The 18,443-nt window shown below is 40.0% G+C and overlaps 1 protein-coding gene across 2 annotated transcripts in view; it reads left to right on the top strand.

Annotated features, from left to right (window-relative positions):
- The first annotated feature begins 289 nt into the window (after positions 1 to 289).
- STK26 (serine/threonine kinase 26) overlaps positions 290 to 18,443 on the top strand; it is a 65,177-nt gene continuing 47,023 nt past the window's right edge. The window contains exons 1-2 of one of the 2 annotated variants that reach the window (XM_030760605.2): positions 290 to 932; positions 1,035 to 1,185. In XM_030760605.2, the coding sequence (XP_030616465.1) occupies positions 1,144 to 1,185 (42 nt within the window). In that variant the 5' untranslated portion in view covers positions 290 to 932; positions 1,035 to 1,143. The remainder of the gene's footprint in view (positions 933 to 1,034; positions 1,186 to 18,443) is intronic. The other variant, XM_022563911.3, reaches the window with a different exon arrangement.

The raw sequence follows: 18,443 nt of genomic DNA, 5'->3' as shown, positions 1-18,443 counted from the left end.
TCAAATGGGGTGGAGGCAGGGAGTTGCTAAAACCACTGCTATGTATGCTGAGTTCAGTAATACGCCCATCTAATGACCCAATCTCATTTCCCATGCCTCTATTTCCTCATTAATTTTTCTGCCGATGTACCATCTGTTTTCCAACTTCCCTCTCTCTTACATGTGCAGAACTTGTGATGAAGAGAAGCCCCAGTCTGGTCGCCCTCACCAAACCCCCCAACTGACAGCCCAAGAGATAGATAGGGGTAGCCTCAGTTCTAAGTCACCTGAAGCCTGTCTGGGGGCGGGGAATCCGGAAAGAGGAGAGTGGCCACGGACCCGCCCAGTGGCCCGGCCCGAAGCTGGGGAAAGAGCAGGGGTCCACCGACTCGGCGGCTCTCTGCGTCCCCGCCCTCGACCAGATCGGGGAGTCAAGAAGGACTTCCAACACCCGCCAAGTTTCAACTCAAGACTTCTGCGAGGCCGCGTGTGCCCGAGCCCTTGCACGCCTGCCTGCAACGTGGCCGCGTCCGGGACGCCCTCGGACCCCGAGGGTCACCCGAACTCTTCCCTTCTCTCTCCAGGCCGAGCCGTGTTCCAGGCCCCCCTGTCCGCGGGTTCTCCTCTCCGTGGGCCGGGAAAGCCTCCCTCCTCTCGGGCTCCAACCACCCCAGCCGAGCCCCTTCCCTGCGCGGAGCCTTAGCTCTCCTGACACCGCCCGGCTGCAGGGCGGAGGCAGGGCCAGCGGCGGAACCGCCCCCAACCGCCTCCCCGGCCCGGCGAGCAGGCGGGTGGCTGGGGCGCCTCCACCTCCTCTTCCTAAAGCGGCGAGGAGCAGACGAGCGGCATCACTCGAGCCCAGGTCCCGGCCACCGCCACACACGGTGCCCAGCGTTCAGTAGGGGGAGCAGCAGCTGAGGCGGCTGCCACAGCGGCGGGCCGGCGCCAGAAAGGTAGACTGAGTCTCGGGGAGCCGCGCCGCGGACCGCCCACCTCCCGTCCCCGGGCCGCGCGCGCCACCCGCCCCGTAACCCCACTCGTATGTGTCCTTCCAGGCCCCGGTCGAAAAGCCTGGGAGGGCCGCCGACCTACCCCCGGAGGAGGAGCCAGTCGGAGCCCAAGGCGCCACCGCCGCCGAAGCCGCGCGGAGCTGCTTTCGCCTTCATGGCCCACTCACCGGTGGCTGTCCAAGTGCCCGGGATGCAGGTGAGGACGCCCGGGCCTCCCCCGCCGTCCACGTGACTGCCCGGGAGCCGGGGGCGCGCTCCGCGCTGGGCACGGGCGACGAGAGGCGGCCCAGGGCTTCCCCGAAGCCGGGCCGGGCGCTCCGGCCAGGTGACCCGGGAAGAGCGTTCTCAGTGTTTCCCGGCGTGTAAGCTAGGTGGTGCACTGCGCCGACCGGGCGCGGAGGGACTGGGGGCGCGGCAAGGTGGGGATGCTGGGGGGCGAGGGGGGGGGTGCACAAAATAGCCCGGAGCGAGACACCTGCGCCGGCTGACCGTGGTGCGGTTGGGGGTTGGAGGTGGGAGCACTTAACTTGGGAGAGATGGAGGTGTCTAGGAATTCGTGGGGTAAAACGCAAGTGGTGCTCCCCCCTCACACACACACACACACACACACACACGACACAAGTTGGGGCGGAGCAAGGCAACGGGGTGTCGGTGGTGGCGGCTTTGAATTGGGCTCTTCCTGTATGCGTAGAGCAAAGAGCGAGGTGACTTCTTTTCCCCTTTTGGTGCTGCTGCTTCAGGGCCAAGTTGTATCTCGCTCCCCCAACCTGGTCCAGCCCATAGGGTGGCGTGAGAAATGCAGGGTCCTAAGTTAGAGTAGCGGAGGTGATGACTCCCCCGCCCCGCCCCCTGCCTTTCCCACAGGAGGTCTGTTGCAATGCGGTTAAAGGAAGCTTTTTGTCCTGAACAAGGGACTACTTGCCTGGGACCCAACTTTTTACTCGACATCTTCCCAGCTCTCTCCCATTATATTTTCATTTTATTGAAGAAGAAATAAGCTATGGCCACACACTTTTTATGCTGTTATGTTTTTAAATCGGTGCATTTCAAGCTATCTACTAAATGTTATCCAAGTTTACTGACTTTTAAGCGTTCACATTTTATTTTTTTTCCTTTGCTAGACAGCCTAAACAACCTATTTATGAATAGGTCAGAGACTAGAAACACTTAAGCCTCATTACCTTCTAAAAATGTGAAAGCAAACATTTTCTACGTTCAGAAAAAATGTTTAGAGTAGTAAACAGCTTATGTTTCTAGTAGAAATCAAAGTGCTATGGATTGGGGCCTCAGTTTACTAATTAATTAATGGAATTCATTTTTTTAAAAAAGCAGTTGGTTATATTTGATGCATGGTCACACAAAAAAAGGGATTTTTAAAATACTTTCCCCCAAAAGGACCGTTTGTGTCGGACATATATCTAACCTAGGACGCCTGTGTCTCCTAAGCACCAGGCCTTTTAGCTAAATATAGGGCAAGTCTGGGTTGAGTCCCAGGAAGTCGCTGTGTAGTTAATAAAAAAGAAAGGAAGAAAAAGGGAAATGAGAAATATTAGGGCCTTTTTATAGGTTGATCCATTCAAGCTTTACAAAATGCCTCAAACTTCCTTCTTCTCACGCCACCCCCCTCCTTCCCTCCCTCTTTCCCCCAGCCACTGCCCCTCACCCCATTCATTCAGTTCTGCCTTTGATTATATGAAGAGAATTAGTAATTTGCATTACTAACTACAGTTTTGCTCTGTCTGATGTGGAAGAAAGTGCGAAATTTTTCCCACCGTGCTCTCCTTTCCATTCTGTGAAGAGTAGAACGTTACGGATGTGTAGTTTGTCTCTGAGGGTCTCGGTACTTCTCTCTCCATTGTGTGCACGCGCTGCCTGCGTGCGTGCGTCAGCAGATTGAGTGCCTCCCATTCATCAAGTTTGTGATTCTGGGGAACTCTGTGTGCTAAGGAGAAAATGGTTTCTGGTCTTTATTTCATTTGTCTTGACTTTATTTGATTTATATGGTTTCTGGTCCTTATTTGATTTGTCTTTATTTGATTTATATGGTGTAGGAACTGCTTGCTGTTCAGTATTTATTATGGCTCCCTGCTTTGTTTCATTATCTGAGTTCCCTATCTCTTGAATTTTAAAATCTTAATTAAGGTGGTTTAGAATGTGAATCACATATTTTGAATGATAAATTCTGCTTTTCACTTTATGTCTGCCCAAAGTTGTGATTACTTTGTCTACCCTGATTTGGGGAGGGCAATCATCTCAATATTAGAAAAGAGGAGAGGAATATTTATTTGTCATTTTCTCTGTCTGAATGAAATGGTAAATTCTTAACTTCTTATTTCCATTTTCTTTGTATATGTGGTTCTTACGCATTTGGTGCAACACAAAAGTTTTCCACTTTTAAAATTGTGGAGTATCCTAAAAATAAATTTGATGGCATGCAGTGCGACTCTTGAGCCTAGACTACTTTGACTATTCTTTTGTTTAAAAATATTGCAGATGAGATGCAGAAATATATCATGAGCTTGTAGAATTCTCCTTGAGTTTTGTGAAAGAGGGGCAACTTTTAGACCTATAGAGTAGTAAGAAAACGTGAGTTAGCCATGTGTTCTTGAAATTCATGTATAGTATTTCCACAAATCTGGGTGAAGTGGTCGACCGGCCTATTACTTTTTAACAGTTTATTTTAGGGAATTATGAAGATTGATGGAAAAAAATGATTTTTCCAGAAATAAAAACAAATTTACTTTATCCACAGTGTTTTTCTCCCCCCTGAGGAGAGACGTGAAGTCGAGCTACCTGTTCTATCACTTAAGACTTCCAGCATTCCTGACTTTCAAACAAAGAAATTTCTGTTGCCACTAGTTTAAAATAGAAAAGAAACTTGGAGTGATGAAAGAAAACCCAGGATTTGGTCCAGTTCAAACCCTTCCTTGTGAATTAGTTATTCAGACTCATATTGTTAATATTTCTTAATATTGTGGTAATGAACTTTTTGCCATATTACACCAAATGTGGAGGGTATGAATTTTTTTGGTACTTAATTTGTGCTTACTTCTCTAGTATATAACTAATTTTCCATACCAGGAGCTAAACTCTTGAAAAATATTTAAAGCACAACTTAAAAAAATAAGTCAATAAACCTGTTTCTTTCCACTCAAATATTTACTCTTTAATGATTTAAAACATGTTTTTTCTTTGAAGTTCTCAGTTGTAAATCATACTTAAGTTTAAGATATTTCCCCTTAGAACCTGCATTAGTATTTATGAAGACAAGTGTTCTAAATTGGGTGTTAAATCTTTCATAAAATGTGGGTGGGAGAATAAGGTTAAATGTTGAATTAGAGTACTAAGTATTATTATGTTATGCTTTGTGTTATGCCTTTTGTGAAAGAATTTTTTAAACTTCCTGCTAAAGAATTTAAACATTAGTCTTCATGTATCTTTAAATATGATCAGGGTGGTACAGTTTGTAAATGGTAGTTATTTGAGATGTGAGATGGAAATGAAGTTTAAGGATTAATGAACACTTTATTGGAGACTTTTATCTAAGAGTTGGAAAACATTGCCTTGCATTGGTGAACCTAGTTACTGGGTTCTGGGAAGGATACAGAAGTATACTACATGATGTCTGCCCTTAAAGATCTTAAAATGTTGTTGGGGAGATAAATCTAGCACATGAAATATCAAATAATGTGAAATCTGTGATACTTACTCTATAATAGAAGTTGCTGACTGGAAGAGTTGAAGGCTTGCCCCCAAAGGATTTTTAGGATCCATATTGGGGAGGGCATCTCCAAGCAGGGAAATACCCTGAGCAAGTGTGTGCACGCACACGATCTTTGAGCGTGGGATAAAATAATAGGGGGTAAGATTGGAAAACTTGACTGCGTCCAGATTATGGTGGTTCTTGAATGCTAGGGAAGGGTTTTGGCCTTCAGACTAGCCACTAAACATTTCTAAGTAAGGGAGGTTCAATGAACAAAGTTGTATATAGGAAGAGAAATCTTAAGATTGGTTGAATGGATGAGCTGGAGGATTGAGAGACTTGAGGCAGTTTGATCTACTGAGACTACTTCAACAAGGTATTCATATCTGTACAGATGTAATGGACCTTGCATTGACTGATTGCCTTCCCTATGCCTAGTACTATGAGGTAGAAAATATAATTACCAGACTTGTAATTAGCTAGTTACAGGAGGAAGAATCGAAGCCTTTGTGATGTTGAATATGGGCAACTGGGACAATGATGGTACATCCAAAAGAAATCGGAAAGTCAGGGAGAAGAGCCAGATCCAGCAGAACATTAATGATTTCTGTTCTAGGCTTGTGAAGTTCGAGGTAACAGTGGAATGACAAAATAAAAATGTAGAGCTGTATGTCTATTATCTTGATTGTGGTGATGGTTTCAAAGGTGTATACATATGTCCAAACCCATCAAATCGTATACATTAAATATGTACAATTTTTTTGTATCTCAACATGCCTCAGTAAAGCTGTTTTTAAAAATGTCCAGCAAATACTTGAAGATATAGATCTGGAGCTCTGGTCATTCATCAGACATTTACTGAGCATTTACTATATGCCAGTTTCTTTACTTGAAACTGAAGGGTGGGAGCCACCAAGGAGGGAAAGGTCATAATGCCAGAGAGCATGTGGAAGTGAGGGCACTTGTGAGGCAGGAAGCATAGGTGGAGGGTTGGCTTGTAAGAAAAGGAAGGGTGACTTAAGATGCATGGCGGCGGGGGGCTTCCCTGGTGGCGCAGTGGTTGAGAGCCTGCCTGCTGATGCAGGGGACATGGGTTCGTGCCCCGGTCCGGGAAGATCCCACATGCCGCGGAGCGGCTGGGCTCGTGAGCCATGGCCGCTGAGCCTGCGCATCCAGAGCAACGGGAGAGGCCACAACAGTGAGAGGCCCGCGTACCGCAAAAAAAAAAAAAGCATGGAGGGATGAGAAAATGTGTCAGGATTGGGAAGGAGTTAACTGGGGTGGGGGGACTTCTTAATTTAACTCTCATCATGAAACCTAAATTGGAGAAAGAATTCAGTTTGGTGTCAGAATCTAGTATGTAGGCTTCTTACCTTCCTTCCACCTTCTGAAAGGAATGATCAGCTTTGCAATTTGAGGTGGAAAGAGGTAGAGAGCAATGCTTGCACTAATAGATAAAGCCAAACCATTGTCCTCGTTGGTGGGAAGCATATTCAGAGATGTTGAATATGCTAATGATAGTGGCAGAAGACCAGCTGAAACAGAATAATCAAAGACAACTGTGAGCTGGGAGAGTTGGAGGTAGTTGCAGGGTATGGGGTAAGCAGGCTGGGGGCTGAACGGAGAGTAAACAGGAATTGGGCATGGTAGGACATGTGCCTTGAACACTAATGAGGGTCTAAAAATGGCACATGAGGACAAATGTCCATCGTGTACCTCCCTTGCTTGAGTTATAGAAAATGAGAGAATATAATTTAGCTGGTACCTAGGAACCATTGAACATTGTGATACTGTTTTTTTATTCTGCCTTTCATTTATTCAGTGACCTTGAGCAAATCATCTACAAAATGGGGAATAATAAAAGCTGCATTTCCTTTGCCTCAGTGAGGTGCTATTAGGATGAATTAGCTATCATCTGTGGAGTATATTTTGAACTCCTTCATCAAAGGTGTTATGATGTATGTGGGCAGTTCATCCTACAGAACAATGCTAGGCTAATCACATGAAAACACTGTCATTATCCCCTCTCACTCCTGCTTGACAACCCATGTTTTTCTATTGAAATCCAGTCTCCCCACCCCCGCAAAACACCCACACACATACCACCACCACCAGACCCAAAGTCTCCTGCTCAGCTTTCCAGACTTTCTGTTATCTGGCTCCTCTCTACAGATCTGTACTTAGTTATTTCTACTCCCCAACAAGAAATCCCTTTTGTTCTACCATGCCAGTTGCAATTCAGCAATCACTGACTGGCCAAATCCTACCTGATTTTCAAGGTCTCCATCTTGCTTTCCCTATGAACTTTCTCTGAGTGTTCCAGGCTACGGAAATCACTCCCATTTCCAAGCACCTGTTATATCCCTTGTCAGTAGCAGACAGTCCAGTCCTTGATTTATATACTGCCTTAGATTTTCCCTAATTATATATGTTATACTTGTCTCCCAAACTAGGTTGTAAATTTCTTGAACGCAGGGACCATGTATCTTACTTTTATTTATACCGTTAGGTATGAATTATATGTAAAAGTGTAGGCGAGTGAGTGCAGTACATATAGACTAGACTTTTCTGACTTTTTTCCATTGTTTCTGTAAATATATTGTGTAATGCTTGAATTCTTCTAGCTCATGAAGGCTAATTTATGTGTGTACAATGTAGAGATTTTATACTTAGTAAAATGATTTTAATGTATTACATGTAATAGGTCTAACAAAATATACTTGTAACTAATCAGCTGTCCACACACTGAAGCTCTCATTCTCATCTTGCAAGACCTTTGAGAGAAAAAGGAGCCCTCATTGCTTTCCTAGTAACTAGGGCTGATTTCAGACAAATTTATGGCTTTGGGAGAAATAACCTCTTGTTCCTTCCCTTTGTTCCCCCATCCCCCAAATATACAAACAAATAAATAAAAGAAACTTCTTTACTTCTCTGTCCCAGCCGTCACATTAGAAAGAATCTGATACATTTCACTGATATTAAGGTGTTTTTGATTAATGGCTCACTATGTGACCTCTCCCATGGATGTTCACATGTTACAGGAAGTAATGCCTTTTAAAAAGAAATATAATAGTAGAATTTCAAACTGCTTGGTGATAATTTTTGAATGAATTGTATCTTTTGAAAGAGTCGTGGTTTTACTCATTTGTTGCTAGAAAGCAGAGTTAGGAGAACAAAAACTAACACTATTATTAGGTGTGATGCAACAAACTCCTTTTCATTTCTTGTAGTTAAGACCCAAAGAATTTCTACCACAGGTACATATAAAACAATGTCTCTGGAGGAATGCCATGAGGTAACTCATTTTTGAAAGAACAAAAATCAATAAAATATGAACAGCTAAAATTTTCACTCCATCTTATGTACATTTCTCATTTGGTCATCTGCCACTTTAGACCAAGGTGTTATATGGTAGGGACCACAGAAAGCAAACATTTAAATAAGATATTAACTAATTCCTCTCAACAATCCTATGAAATAGGAAGAGTTCTCCAATAGGAAAATTACTTCAAATTTATATTTAAAAACAGAAGAGCATATTGCTGGCCAACTCTACCCATCATCCTCTTTGTTGTCCCTCCCCCAAATCCCATATATTTCAAGCAGATCTTCTGAAATGCACATTCAGAGAAACCAGGAAACCTAGTGCAGAGCAGATCCCATCCTTCTCCTCTATTCCTGCTTGTCTCTCCCCATTACCTCTCACTAGCATTTACCTTACTGGGGATAGAGCTATACTCTCCCTCAGCCTTTTCTGGACTTGTTCCAGCATACTTCTGACAGCAGCCCGCTGGCCTTTCTTTTCCTTCGTTTATCATACGATCATGGATTAGAATGATTCGTGTCCTAAAATATTGGATTAGCCATTGGTACGACAGCTTTGGATATTCTAGCAAAATATGAACAAAATTGTGGTTCATACTTCCTGGGGACTAGAGTAAACAAAACTATAGACAGCTTAGGTGTAAGAGTTAAAAATATTCTAATTATCTTTTTTAAAATGTCCACTCTCCTCCTTTTTGATCAAGTACCTTCAAGAATGTGCTGCTGAGGAAATACAAGGCATTGTGTTTTTATCTTTTTCTCATGAAAAATGTTTACAGAAAAAAACTTCTCAACCTTTCTTTAAGATCCTTGTAACAGAGATCGTGTGTTCGTAGTGGTATTTTTTCCCCTCTTCCCCTTTCACCTGTTTTATAAAAAAGTGAGGAAAAGAAATCTGTAAAACCCTATCAATTTAAAATGTAAAGGACTGAAAAAAGTAGGGCTCAAATCAACTATCATTGAATTTTTCAATTTGTTTATTACAGAACAATAGAGTGTCTAGCTGAAGAATAACAGTTGCTTTGAATTATAGAAATAGCTTCCCAGTATCAACTTAATGAAGTTTTTACTGGATTTGAAATCCATACCATACTAGATATGTTAGGGAATTTCTAAGCACACTAGTGAATTACTCTACCAGATTTCAATAGTGCCTAGTAACACAATCCTAGGAGTGAATTTTTGGCAGGTGGAGTAAAGACTTCAAGGACATTTAGACGCATCCAGATTTTTCTTTGAAAATGCATTTTTGAGTTGCTCTGTTAGTGCCTTTTTATCCCCCTCCCCCGGCTTTCCATTAAGCCATTGGCTTTGGGACATATCACTTTACAGTATGTTATATTAAGCTAGGATTTAACTGCTTGCTGCAGTATAGTATAAATAACATAGCAGTGGGTGATGGGGAAGGGATGGGCAACATAGATAATCAAGTGGGGCATAAGTTGTTATTAATGCAAGAAAATTTGGGGCAGCTGAGCCAGTAGAAACCATGAAGTCATAATTTCTTCCCAGAGCTAGGTTCATCATTATTGTTGCCCCCTAGAGCTGGGAAAGTTTCTGGCCTCTCTGGTCTCAATTTCCTGCTGCCTGCCTTAACTTTAAGTAGAAGCATAAAAGAAACCAATCAGCAAAGCATGCACACATGCTACTAAGTATAGGGATAGAAAATAGAACTTTGACCTCTTGTGGTTAAGGAGACTACAGTCAGTGTGTCTAGCAGCCTCAGGGAAAGGAGCATATTTCAAACGTATGCTTTTTAAGTGCTACCGACCCCATGGGAAGAACAGTTAGCAAGCTCATTAATTAGGGTCCTGTTTGCTTCTCTAGTTTTATTTCAAATCCTTTGTTTGAACTTTGCTCTGAGCCTTCCTATGTGCCTGTCAGTTAATGGTAATATATTAGACTTTCCCAAGTTGGACGCTGGTGATCCAGGTTTAATGTCTTTACACGCTTAGTCTTCATGAAACAACTAGGTGTGATTTAAGCTAGAAAATTATTAGCAGCAAAGTTTGGAAGACCCACATTGTGTAGGACATAGTGCTTGATACCTATCTTTGAGATACAAAAAGTATAAAGGAGTCCCTGACCTCAAGAAGTTTATACTGAAACTGAAGAGATTAGACATCTACACATTTAGGCATCTAACAATGCAGAGCAATAGTAATGAATCCCAAATGTGATAGAAACTGACATAGTAGCATTCCAAGGAACATCAGACTAAGGAAGGGAATTATCATTTATAGAATGCCTTTATGCTAGGCACTTGTGCTTTTGTCACTGCACTACCTTGCTTCTAGGCAGGGCATCCCTGAACAGACCCTTAAAGGAGAGTGGGAGACAGGCAGGAGAAAAGGCATAAAGGGACACACACAAGGTTCCTTCCATAACAGAGGTGTGAGGTAGGTGCTTGTTGCCATGAACTACGTTAGGACCAAATTATGAAAGGCCTTGAATGCCAGACTGAGACAGTTATTTTTAACTCAGTCTACAGCAAGTTGTTGTTGTTGTTGTTTTTGTTGTTGTTTTTTAATCAAGAAAGTGAACTGATGAAAGCAATGTCTCGTTGTCTGTTTTTGGAAGATTACATTAGGCTTCCAACCTAACAGGCTGGGTTGGAGAGGGAAAGGCTAGATATAATAAGTGGATGTTGTAATAGCCCAGGCTTTAGCTGTTAAGGGTGTGATCTAGGGCAGTGATGGTCAAGCTTGAGCATGTATCAGAACCACCTGGAGGGTTTGTTAAAACACAGATTGCCAGGCCTCATCTCCAGAGTTTCTTTTTTTCTTTTCCTTTTTTTCTTTAAACATCTTTATTGTAGTATAATTGCTTCACAATGTTGTGTCAGTTTCTGCTGTATAACAAAGTGAATCAGCTACATGTATACATATATCCCCATATCTCCTCCCTCTTGCGTCTCCCTCCCACCTTCCCTATCCCACCCCCCTAGGTGGTCACAAAGCACCGAGCAGATCTCCCTGTGCTGTGCAGCTGCTTCCCACTAACTGTCTATTCTACATTTGGTAGTGTATGTATGTCCATGCCACTCTCTCACTTCGTCCCATCTAACCCTTCCCCCTCCCCATGTCCTCAAGTCCATTCTCTACGTCTGCATCTTTATTCCTGTCCTGCCTCTAGGTTCATCAGAACCTTTTTTTTTCTTTTAGATTTCATGTATATGTGTTGGCATATGGTATTTGTTTTTCTCTTTCTGACTTACTTCACTCTGTATGACAGACTCTAGGTCCATCCATCTTACTACAAATAACTCAGTTTTGTTTCTTTTTATGGCTGAGTAATATTCCATTGTATATATGTGCCACATCTTCTTTATCCATTCATCTGTCGATGGACATTTAGGTTGCCTCCAGAGTTTCTGATTCAAGTAGGTCTGCAGTGTCCGTGAATTTGCATTTCTAATGAGTTCCCAGCTGCTCCGTTGGTCTGGGGACCACTCTGAGCACCATGTAAGGAAGACTTGACAGACCTTGGTGACTAATTGGATATGGGAAGGGCAAAAACATGATGGGAGAGTAAAGACTCAAAGATATTGTTGAGTTTGGGAGAAAATGGGTTTATTTTTAAAACTTGAATTTGAAGCACTGGCCACACAACCAAGCAGAAGCAATTAGTAACAGGTTTGTTCAGGAGTGAAGATGGAGATGGGAGGTCCTACATGGAGAGACATAGTAGATGAAATTGTGAGAAATCAAAATAACATGATTTTCAATCATCCTTCCAAGAAGCTGAACTCAATTTTGTATTAAGTTTTGTAGCTTCCAAAATCTCGCCGTCACCCACCACTTCTGTGCTCCTTGATCCAGGTAGGTTTGACAGCTCAGTAAATGCTCTTCAAATGCAAACACTTTTATTAAGAACATGAAATCTATTTATGCTTATACTTGTGAAAATGCAGTTTGACTAAAGTGAAATAAAATGCCAATTTCCTAAATGCCAGTAAGTGGCACCATTTACCCCAAAGATAGACATTTTAAAGACTTTTTTCCAATTTTGATACATCTCATCAATTTTGTTGTACAGAATCCCTTTCCCTCACTCTGTATTCCCCCCCACCAACAAAACCCGGATGTAATAACTCTGAGCTGCTATTATGTCAAAAATACCCATTCAAAGTTATCATATTCCAAAGCCACCTTGTGTTTACATATGGAAATTCTTGGAGGGGAGAGGAAGTTACTTCTGAATCATTAAGGAAATATCAAACCACTTCCTAAATGGCCTTTCTGACTCCAGCTTCTGCTCTCTAAAATATTCTCTATACCTGTCAGATTAATATATTACCATTTGCCAACAGGTGCCATGTAGGAAAGCTCAGAGCTCAGTTTAAACAAAGGATTAGAACTGAAAATAAGAGAAGCAAATGGGCCTACTTAATGAGTTTGCCAACACCAAACAATGTGAGCAAACTTGATTCCCCACTTCATTCACCAGCCTTGGACCTAAGTCACTTTTCAATTTCTAAAATGAACACACAGCTAACAAAACCGAAACTATCCTTCAGAATCGAAGATGTGCCACCAGTGAGGATGTTCAAAAACATGTGTAGAAATGTACCTCTAAACACATTTTAGGTGATGTTTAATTACCATTAAAATAAGTTCCTTGAGTACCTAGGGGACTTTCTCCCCCTTTAGGCAATACAATTTGTTTGGGTGTAAAATTCTGATACGTTTACCTTATACCTTTCACCTCTTTTGGGGTAGCTATCTCTTTTCCAGGATACTTAATTACTTTTGTGACCCATTTTTCATTATTTTGGACGGTAAATTAAGTTTTCATTGGGGAAAATTGATGGGGGCTCTGTGTATATGCACATGAAATGTATATTGTACATGAAGTATATTTTGTGTTTGAAAACACTGTTGATCTATTCAAGAAAATGAGGCTCAACATTGGCCAGTAGTTTTTAGTCAGCTGTACCAAATTTAGACATAACTATTTTAAAAAGTAGAAAAGTGCATTGTCAAAATAAAAATGGGTGAAAGATAGGATGAAGCAGAAAATGATGATTTGGTAATGTCATTTAAGAAGGTCTGCATATAAAAGGAATTCAGTAAAACTGATGTAAAAATTATGTACTCAGTAAAAATTATGGTATCCATGGATTTGCTAAATATTTTTATTATATAGTAAATATATAGAGTTCTTTACCACCTTTAAAAAGATTTATAAAAATCTCTAAATATGTATTTATAAAAGGTAAATACATATGCATATATGTACCTATGACTAAATACATAACAGTGTTATCAGGATTTTACACGTTGCAGTTTTATCACTACTAGTTCCTTTTTCTGTCTTTAATATTTAAACTATTACTATCCTTAAAGAAATTGGACTCACAGCAGCCTATTCCATACAGGAAACAGGTCATGGAAAACAACTTTTAATGAAATTCAGTACCAGTGTTAAGCTGTTTTAGTGAATTAGAATTGGATTGAACATTACGTAGGATTATATTAAGATTCTCAATTCTCTGCTTAATTTCTCCCATAGAATAGTCTTACAGAGGATCATTGCATCAAAGGAACTGCTTTTGATAGATATAAATCTGTTTACCTATTAGTAAAATCAGAGGCATGTGAGTAGTATACAAATGACTTCTGGTTAACAGAAACTTGTGATCATTGTCTAAGCTCTTATTTTGAAGCTAAAATTGTTATCGGTACTTTACACTAGATTCTAAGGTGATAGGGAATGGAGGGGGTTACGGCATTGGATTCTGTTTTAGTGGCAAACAAAATCTCATACAGGAGAGCTGCTTTTTTTTTTTAACTATTTATCTCTTCATGAAAAATGGTGACTGTCACTGAAAGATCTTTTTTTTACTCTGTCACAGGCTTCCCAAAGGGTACATAAAATGAAAACGTGGGATTTAACTAGTTAAATAGTGAATCAGGTTTTAGCATAGGTGACACCTCCATCGTCGTCTTTTCGGACTGTGATTTCTGGTAATAGCAAGTGAAAAAAAACTATCACCGCTGTTGCTATGGCTCTTCTATGTGCTGAGGTTCAGGCATCGTTTTGGAGGCTGCAGTGTAAACCGTGCTTTGGGAAGGTAGAATTTCATAATACCAGAGGATTTCTGCTGCTCATGAGCAGACAGAAAATGTAGGTGAGGGAAAAGGTGTTGGACACTGGAAGAAGAGAAAGACAGTATTTCCTAGGAAGGGAAAAAGTAGTCTTTTGCTTTAAAGATTGAGAATTCTCTCTATATTTTTTAGAATGGGAAATTTCTCTACTTTCTGCAGAGAGGAGAAAAAGCTAACAGAAAAGGAAATTGGGGAGGTAATAGTAATTCATTTCTTTCTTGTTGCTTATGACTTCTGTGATAAAAGTTACATTTACGTAATCGACTTGTTATGGCAAGAAAATGTAAAGAGTCTTTTGTGGTTGGGAGAAAGCTTGTGAAAGATCAGGGGGAAGAGCTGACATCATAGGGATGGTGATTTCAGCTGCTTTTCTGTTTACGATGTGCAATTTTGGTGGCGTGTGTACTGCACCAATAAATTGTTTCTAGACACTTGGAGTCATTTTGGGTGGCCTTTTTTTCCCTCTGTAGGCAAAATGAATACTTTTCATTAACAAGGAAAAGTGCCAGATTATCACTGGATTATATCTGACTAATTTGGACTGTTATTTGGGGATGGGGAAGGGGAGGCTAAAGAGAAGAAATCTTTCTTCCAAATGACTGGAATTAATATGATTGTTACTTTTCCAGTAGGTTCTGGCCTTAAAATTCTCCCTCAGGGAATGATTAAAACAGTTTTTTGGAGCATTTCAAGGCTGTGTAGCATCTCAGATTTACTTTTAAATAAGTTTGCTTAATCACACTTTTTAGCACCACTTGATTTATGTCTTGGCTGGGAGAAGAATTCTAGAGAAGTTTGTAGTCCAATTATTTTTTTCTAAGAAGACTTATGGATACCAAATACTATATTATTCTATTGTTGGCTTTTAACTTTCCAATAGTTTAAAAGGTATAAATGTCTTCATACTTGGAAAAAACCAACAACAACATTGTATTTTGCCCAGGGATTGCAGCCCCCTCCCCACTTTCCAGGATAGAGACAGCTTTCTCCCATTGTCCATCCACGTGACTGGGTTTTTGGGGAGAGTCAATCTGTATAACCCAAAGCAATTTAATTTGATTACTCTTGTGTGTTATTCTTTAATGGCAGTGTGTCGTGCAGTCATAGTGTAAGTATGATCCTGATTGAAAGATAAAGCACAGTTTTAGATGATTTTTTAAAAACCCCTTTAACTCAAAAGATGATCCATATATTGTAAAAGAATATTCTTATTTAATATGGCCGAGTGATTCCAAAGTTTGAGAATTTAATTCTTTTTTCCTAGTAGGACACTAAATTGTCTTCTCCTAATTACTAGAATGAAGAATGTAGTGTATTCTCTTCCTTTATACTGTGAAATAATGCCTGCACACATCTCCTCAAATGTAAAACTGTGAGCTTTGGGGATTCTGCTCAGGAGTCTGGACCTAGGCTATTATTTATAAAAGATAAGAGATCATGTATTCATTCCAAGCAAATTTTGAATTGGATGTAATTAATTTTCTCCTGAGGCAATTAATGTGTAATTACTTTTCTACTATGTGTAATTAATTTTCTACTAAAAGGTAGTAAGGCTGTAATGTTTGGCTTATGTTTTGTACAAAAGGAAGTTTCCTTGAAATTTTGCATTTTCCCCTCTCCCTTGTAAATATTTTTGAATGCCTGTATTTTTTAAAAATAATAATGATCACCTTCTTCCAGTAGTGTTTTTGGAGCTTTGTTAATCTAATGCAGCCTTTCTCAATTGCAATTGTCATTCTGCACCACAAAACAGAGACAATGGTATGAGTTAATGTTTTCTCAATTCTCCCAAGAAGGACACAACTAAAACCATTCTAGATGCACTAGAGAGGAGTTTATTTATTACACACAGTAGATTCCTTAGAGCATCAGTTGGCAAACTATAGCCAAGGGCCAAATCCTGCCTGCAGTCTGTGTGTAGCCTGAAAGCTAAAAAAAAAATTTTTTTTTACATTTTAAAGAGTTGTTAAAAAAGAATATATGACAGAGACCAGAGACTGTTACCTGGCCCACAAAGCCTTTAAGACATTGACTACGTGGCCCTTTACAGAAAAAGTTTGCCAAGCCCCTGTCTTAGGGCATGGAACCTCATTGAGAATTGCTGATCTAAAAAAAGGAAGCATTATATAGTATTTCCTCTGGGATTAGGTATACAGTAAGATAATAGGAAAGTTTCTCTTTTTGAGGTAACTGACTTGTATATTGGTCCCATTATTGTAATGCTTAATTCAAGGAAAGACTCCAGATCATAGTTAATAGGGAAATACATTTTTATTTGTTTTCTAGATAAAAATTTTAACGGTTGAGTGATATAGAAAGTTCTGTTGGTAACAGAAAATGAACGATAAATTGTGTGTATGTATATACAAATATATTTTAATATTTTTCTTAGTTTCTATAGCAAAAAAATGAAAGTGACTGAATTTTATAGGACTGTGAGGGAGGGCATTGATTGCTTTTATCACTATTTTAAATTAAGGAGCTATATCTATTAGAGAAGGAAAGTGAATAGAGAGAATTAGGCATCAGATATAATCACATTTGTTTCTTCCTTGTACTGAATAAGTGTCTTCACCCTACAATTAACATCTCAGGTACCTTGTCAGCAGTAAGGAGAATAGTACTTAATCAAAACTGCATTAAAATTATCTGATCATAGCATATGAAGTAATTAGGCTCTATCAAATGCCACTTAACTACTTGATTTAGTAGGAGAGGTGCCATCAGCCATAAAACATATATTGGTCAATCACAAAATTGTCAAGGGAGAAAAAGACCAGCAGGCATTATTTGTAATTTGCTGCTGATTTCCTTTATCTCCATATTTAGTTAATCATGAAGTTCTAGCAGTGCTTTTTTCTTGGGAAATGTCAGACATCATCCCTTCTTTTATCATGCCATTCTGGCCTCTGTCACTAAATACACTTGGAAAGTTGTGCTGACAACTTTCCAAGGCAATGTGCAGAAATAATGAAATTACCTGAAACACAGACTTTATTTTTTCACTCATCTGCTAAAAGCTTTCAGTGGCTCCGTACTAACCTGATCAGAAATTCCTAGGATGGATGAGTCAAGTGAGGCTTCTGAGATTGTCAGGAAAGGCATCACTGGATGGCTGAGCTGGCTTTAAGACTGGGTGGGAAGAAGGGAAAGAAAGGAAGGGAATGAAATTAGGCAAGACAAGAAAAGACAAATGGACTTCTAAGGTTGTGTTTTTCAAAATCTTCTGTGGGTCCTTTTGCGGAGGGCCATAAAGATTTGTTTGGTGAATGGTACTTTATCTCTGGTTAGGGCTGTAAAATGATAGGGTACCAGTCAGCTCAAGTTGTAGATCACAGATCTTTTTGGGTAGCATACTGTTCAAAGCATTCTAATTACTTTGAATTGCTCATCAAGATTATTTTCGCTATGGCAGTTCGAAAACTAATTAAGGAACTTTGCCATTTGTCTGTATCCTGAGGTTACTTGTTTGTCATTGCCCCCCCACCCCATCCCCAGCTAGAAATCACTCATTATAAAATCAAAACCGCCAAGTATTTTATAAAGAACACTTCCAGTTCTAAAATCCTATGGTCCTTTAAAGTTTCTAAACAGATTGTATAGCATATTTTTTGGAGGACAAAATCAGATTTTGTACATGTATTCAAATTTGGTACTGGATGTTGATTATCCTTATTGGAGAATTACAGTTTCGTTAAGTTGATTGCAAAGTGAACAGGACCATCTATTCCAACTACTAAAATATATTACCTTAGCCATGGTTTTATGGAGAATATGTAAACAGCCTTATGTTTATAATGGTATTTCTTAAAAATTAAAAAATTCAACTCATATTAGTAGGTATCTCATAATTTCAGTAGCATTTTCCCCTTTATTTGAAAATTTATTTTTCTACTATTGTGCTTTGGTGACATGAATAGATTTCAGCAATGTCAGCACAGATCAATGGGGATTAAAAACTGATGAATCTGTACCTTTAGGGATAGGGATTAGAACATTCACAAATGTTATTGACAGTGGGGTGTAGGGTAGGATGGAGATGGGTTTGAGAAACTTTAGTTCAGGAAAAGCTGATGAACTCTAGGCAGAGATTAATTTATAATAAAAAGAAGAAGAGTTCTCTAAGCTGAAATTCTATGGGAAACTGGAAATATGGCAATATTTAGGACTTTTTTTTTTCAAATGAACTGGTACTCCCTGTGCAAAGGAAAGGGAATACTGATGATAAAATCCTTATCAGTGAGGATGTTGAAATCCAGACCCTGTTTTGTTAATGTAACAAATTTGTTGATGTGAGCTAATTTCTCATATATGTTG

Source organism: Delphinapterus leucas, chromosome X (assembly GCF_059928025.1).
Source record: "Delphinapterus leucas isolate spDelLeu-1000000601 "Yukka" chromosome X, BTC_Dleu_Yukka2, whole genome shotgun sequence".
NCBI lineage: Eukaryota > Metazoa > Chordata > Mammalia > Artiodactyla > Monodontidae > Delphinapterus > Delphinapterus leucas.
This window is presented reverse-complemented; position numbering and strand designations above follow the sequence as displayed.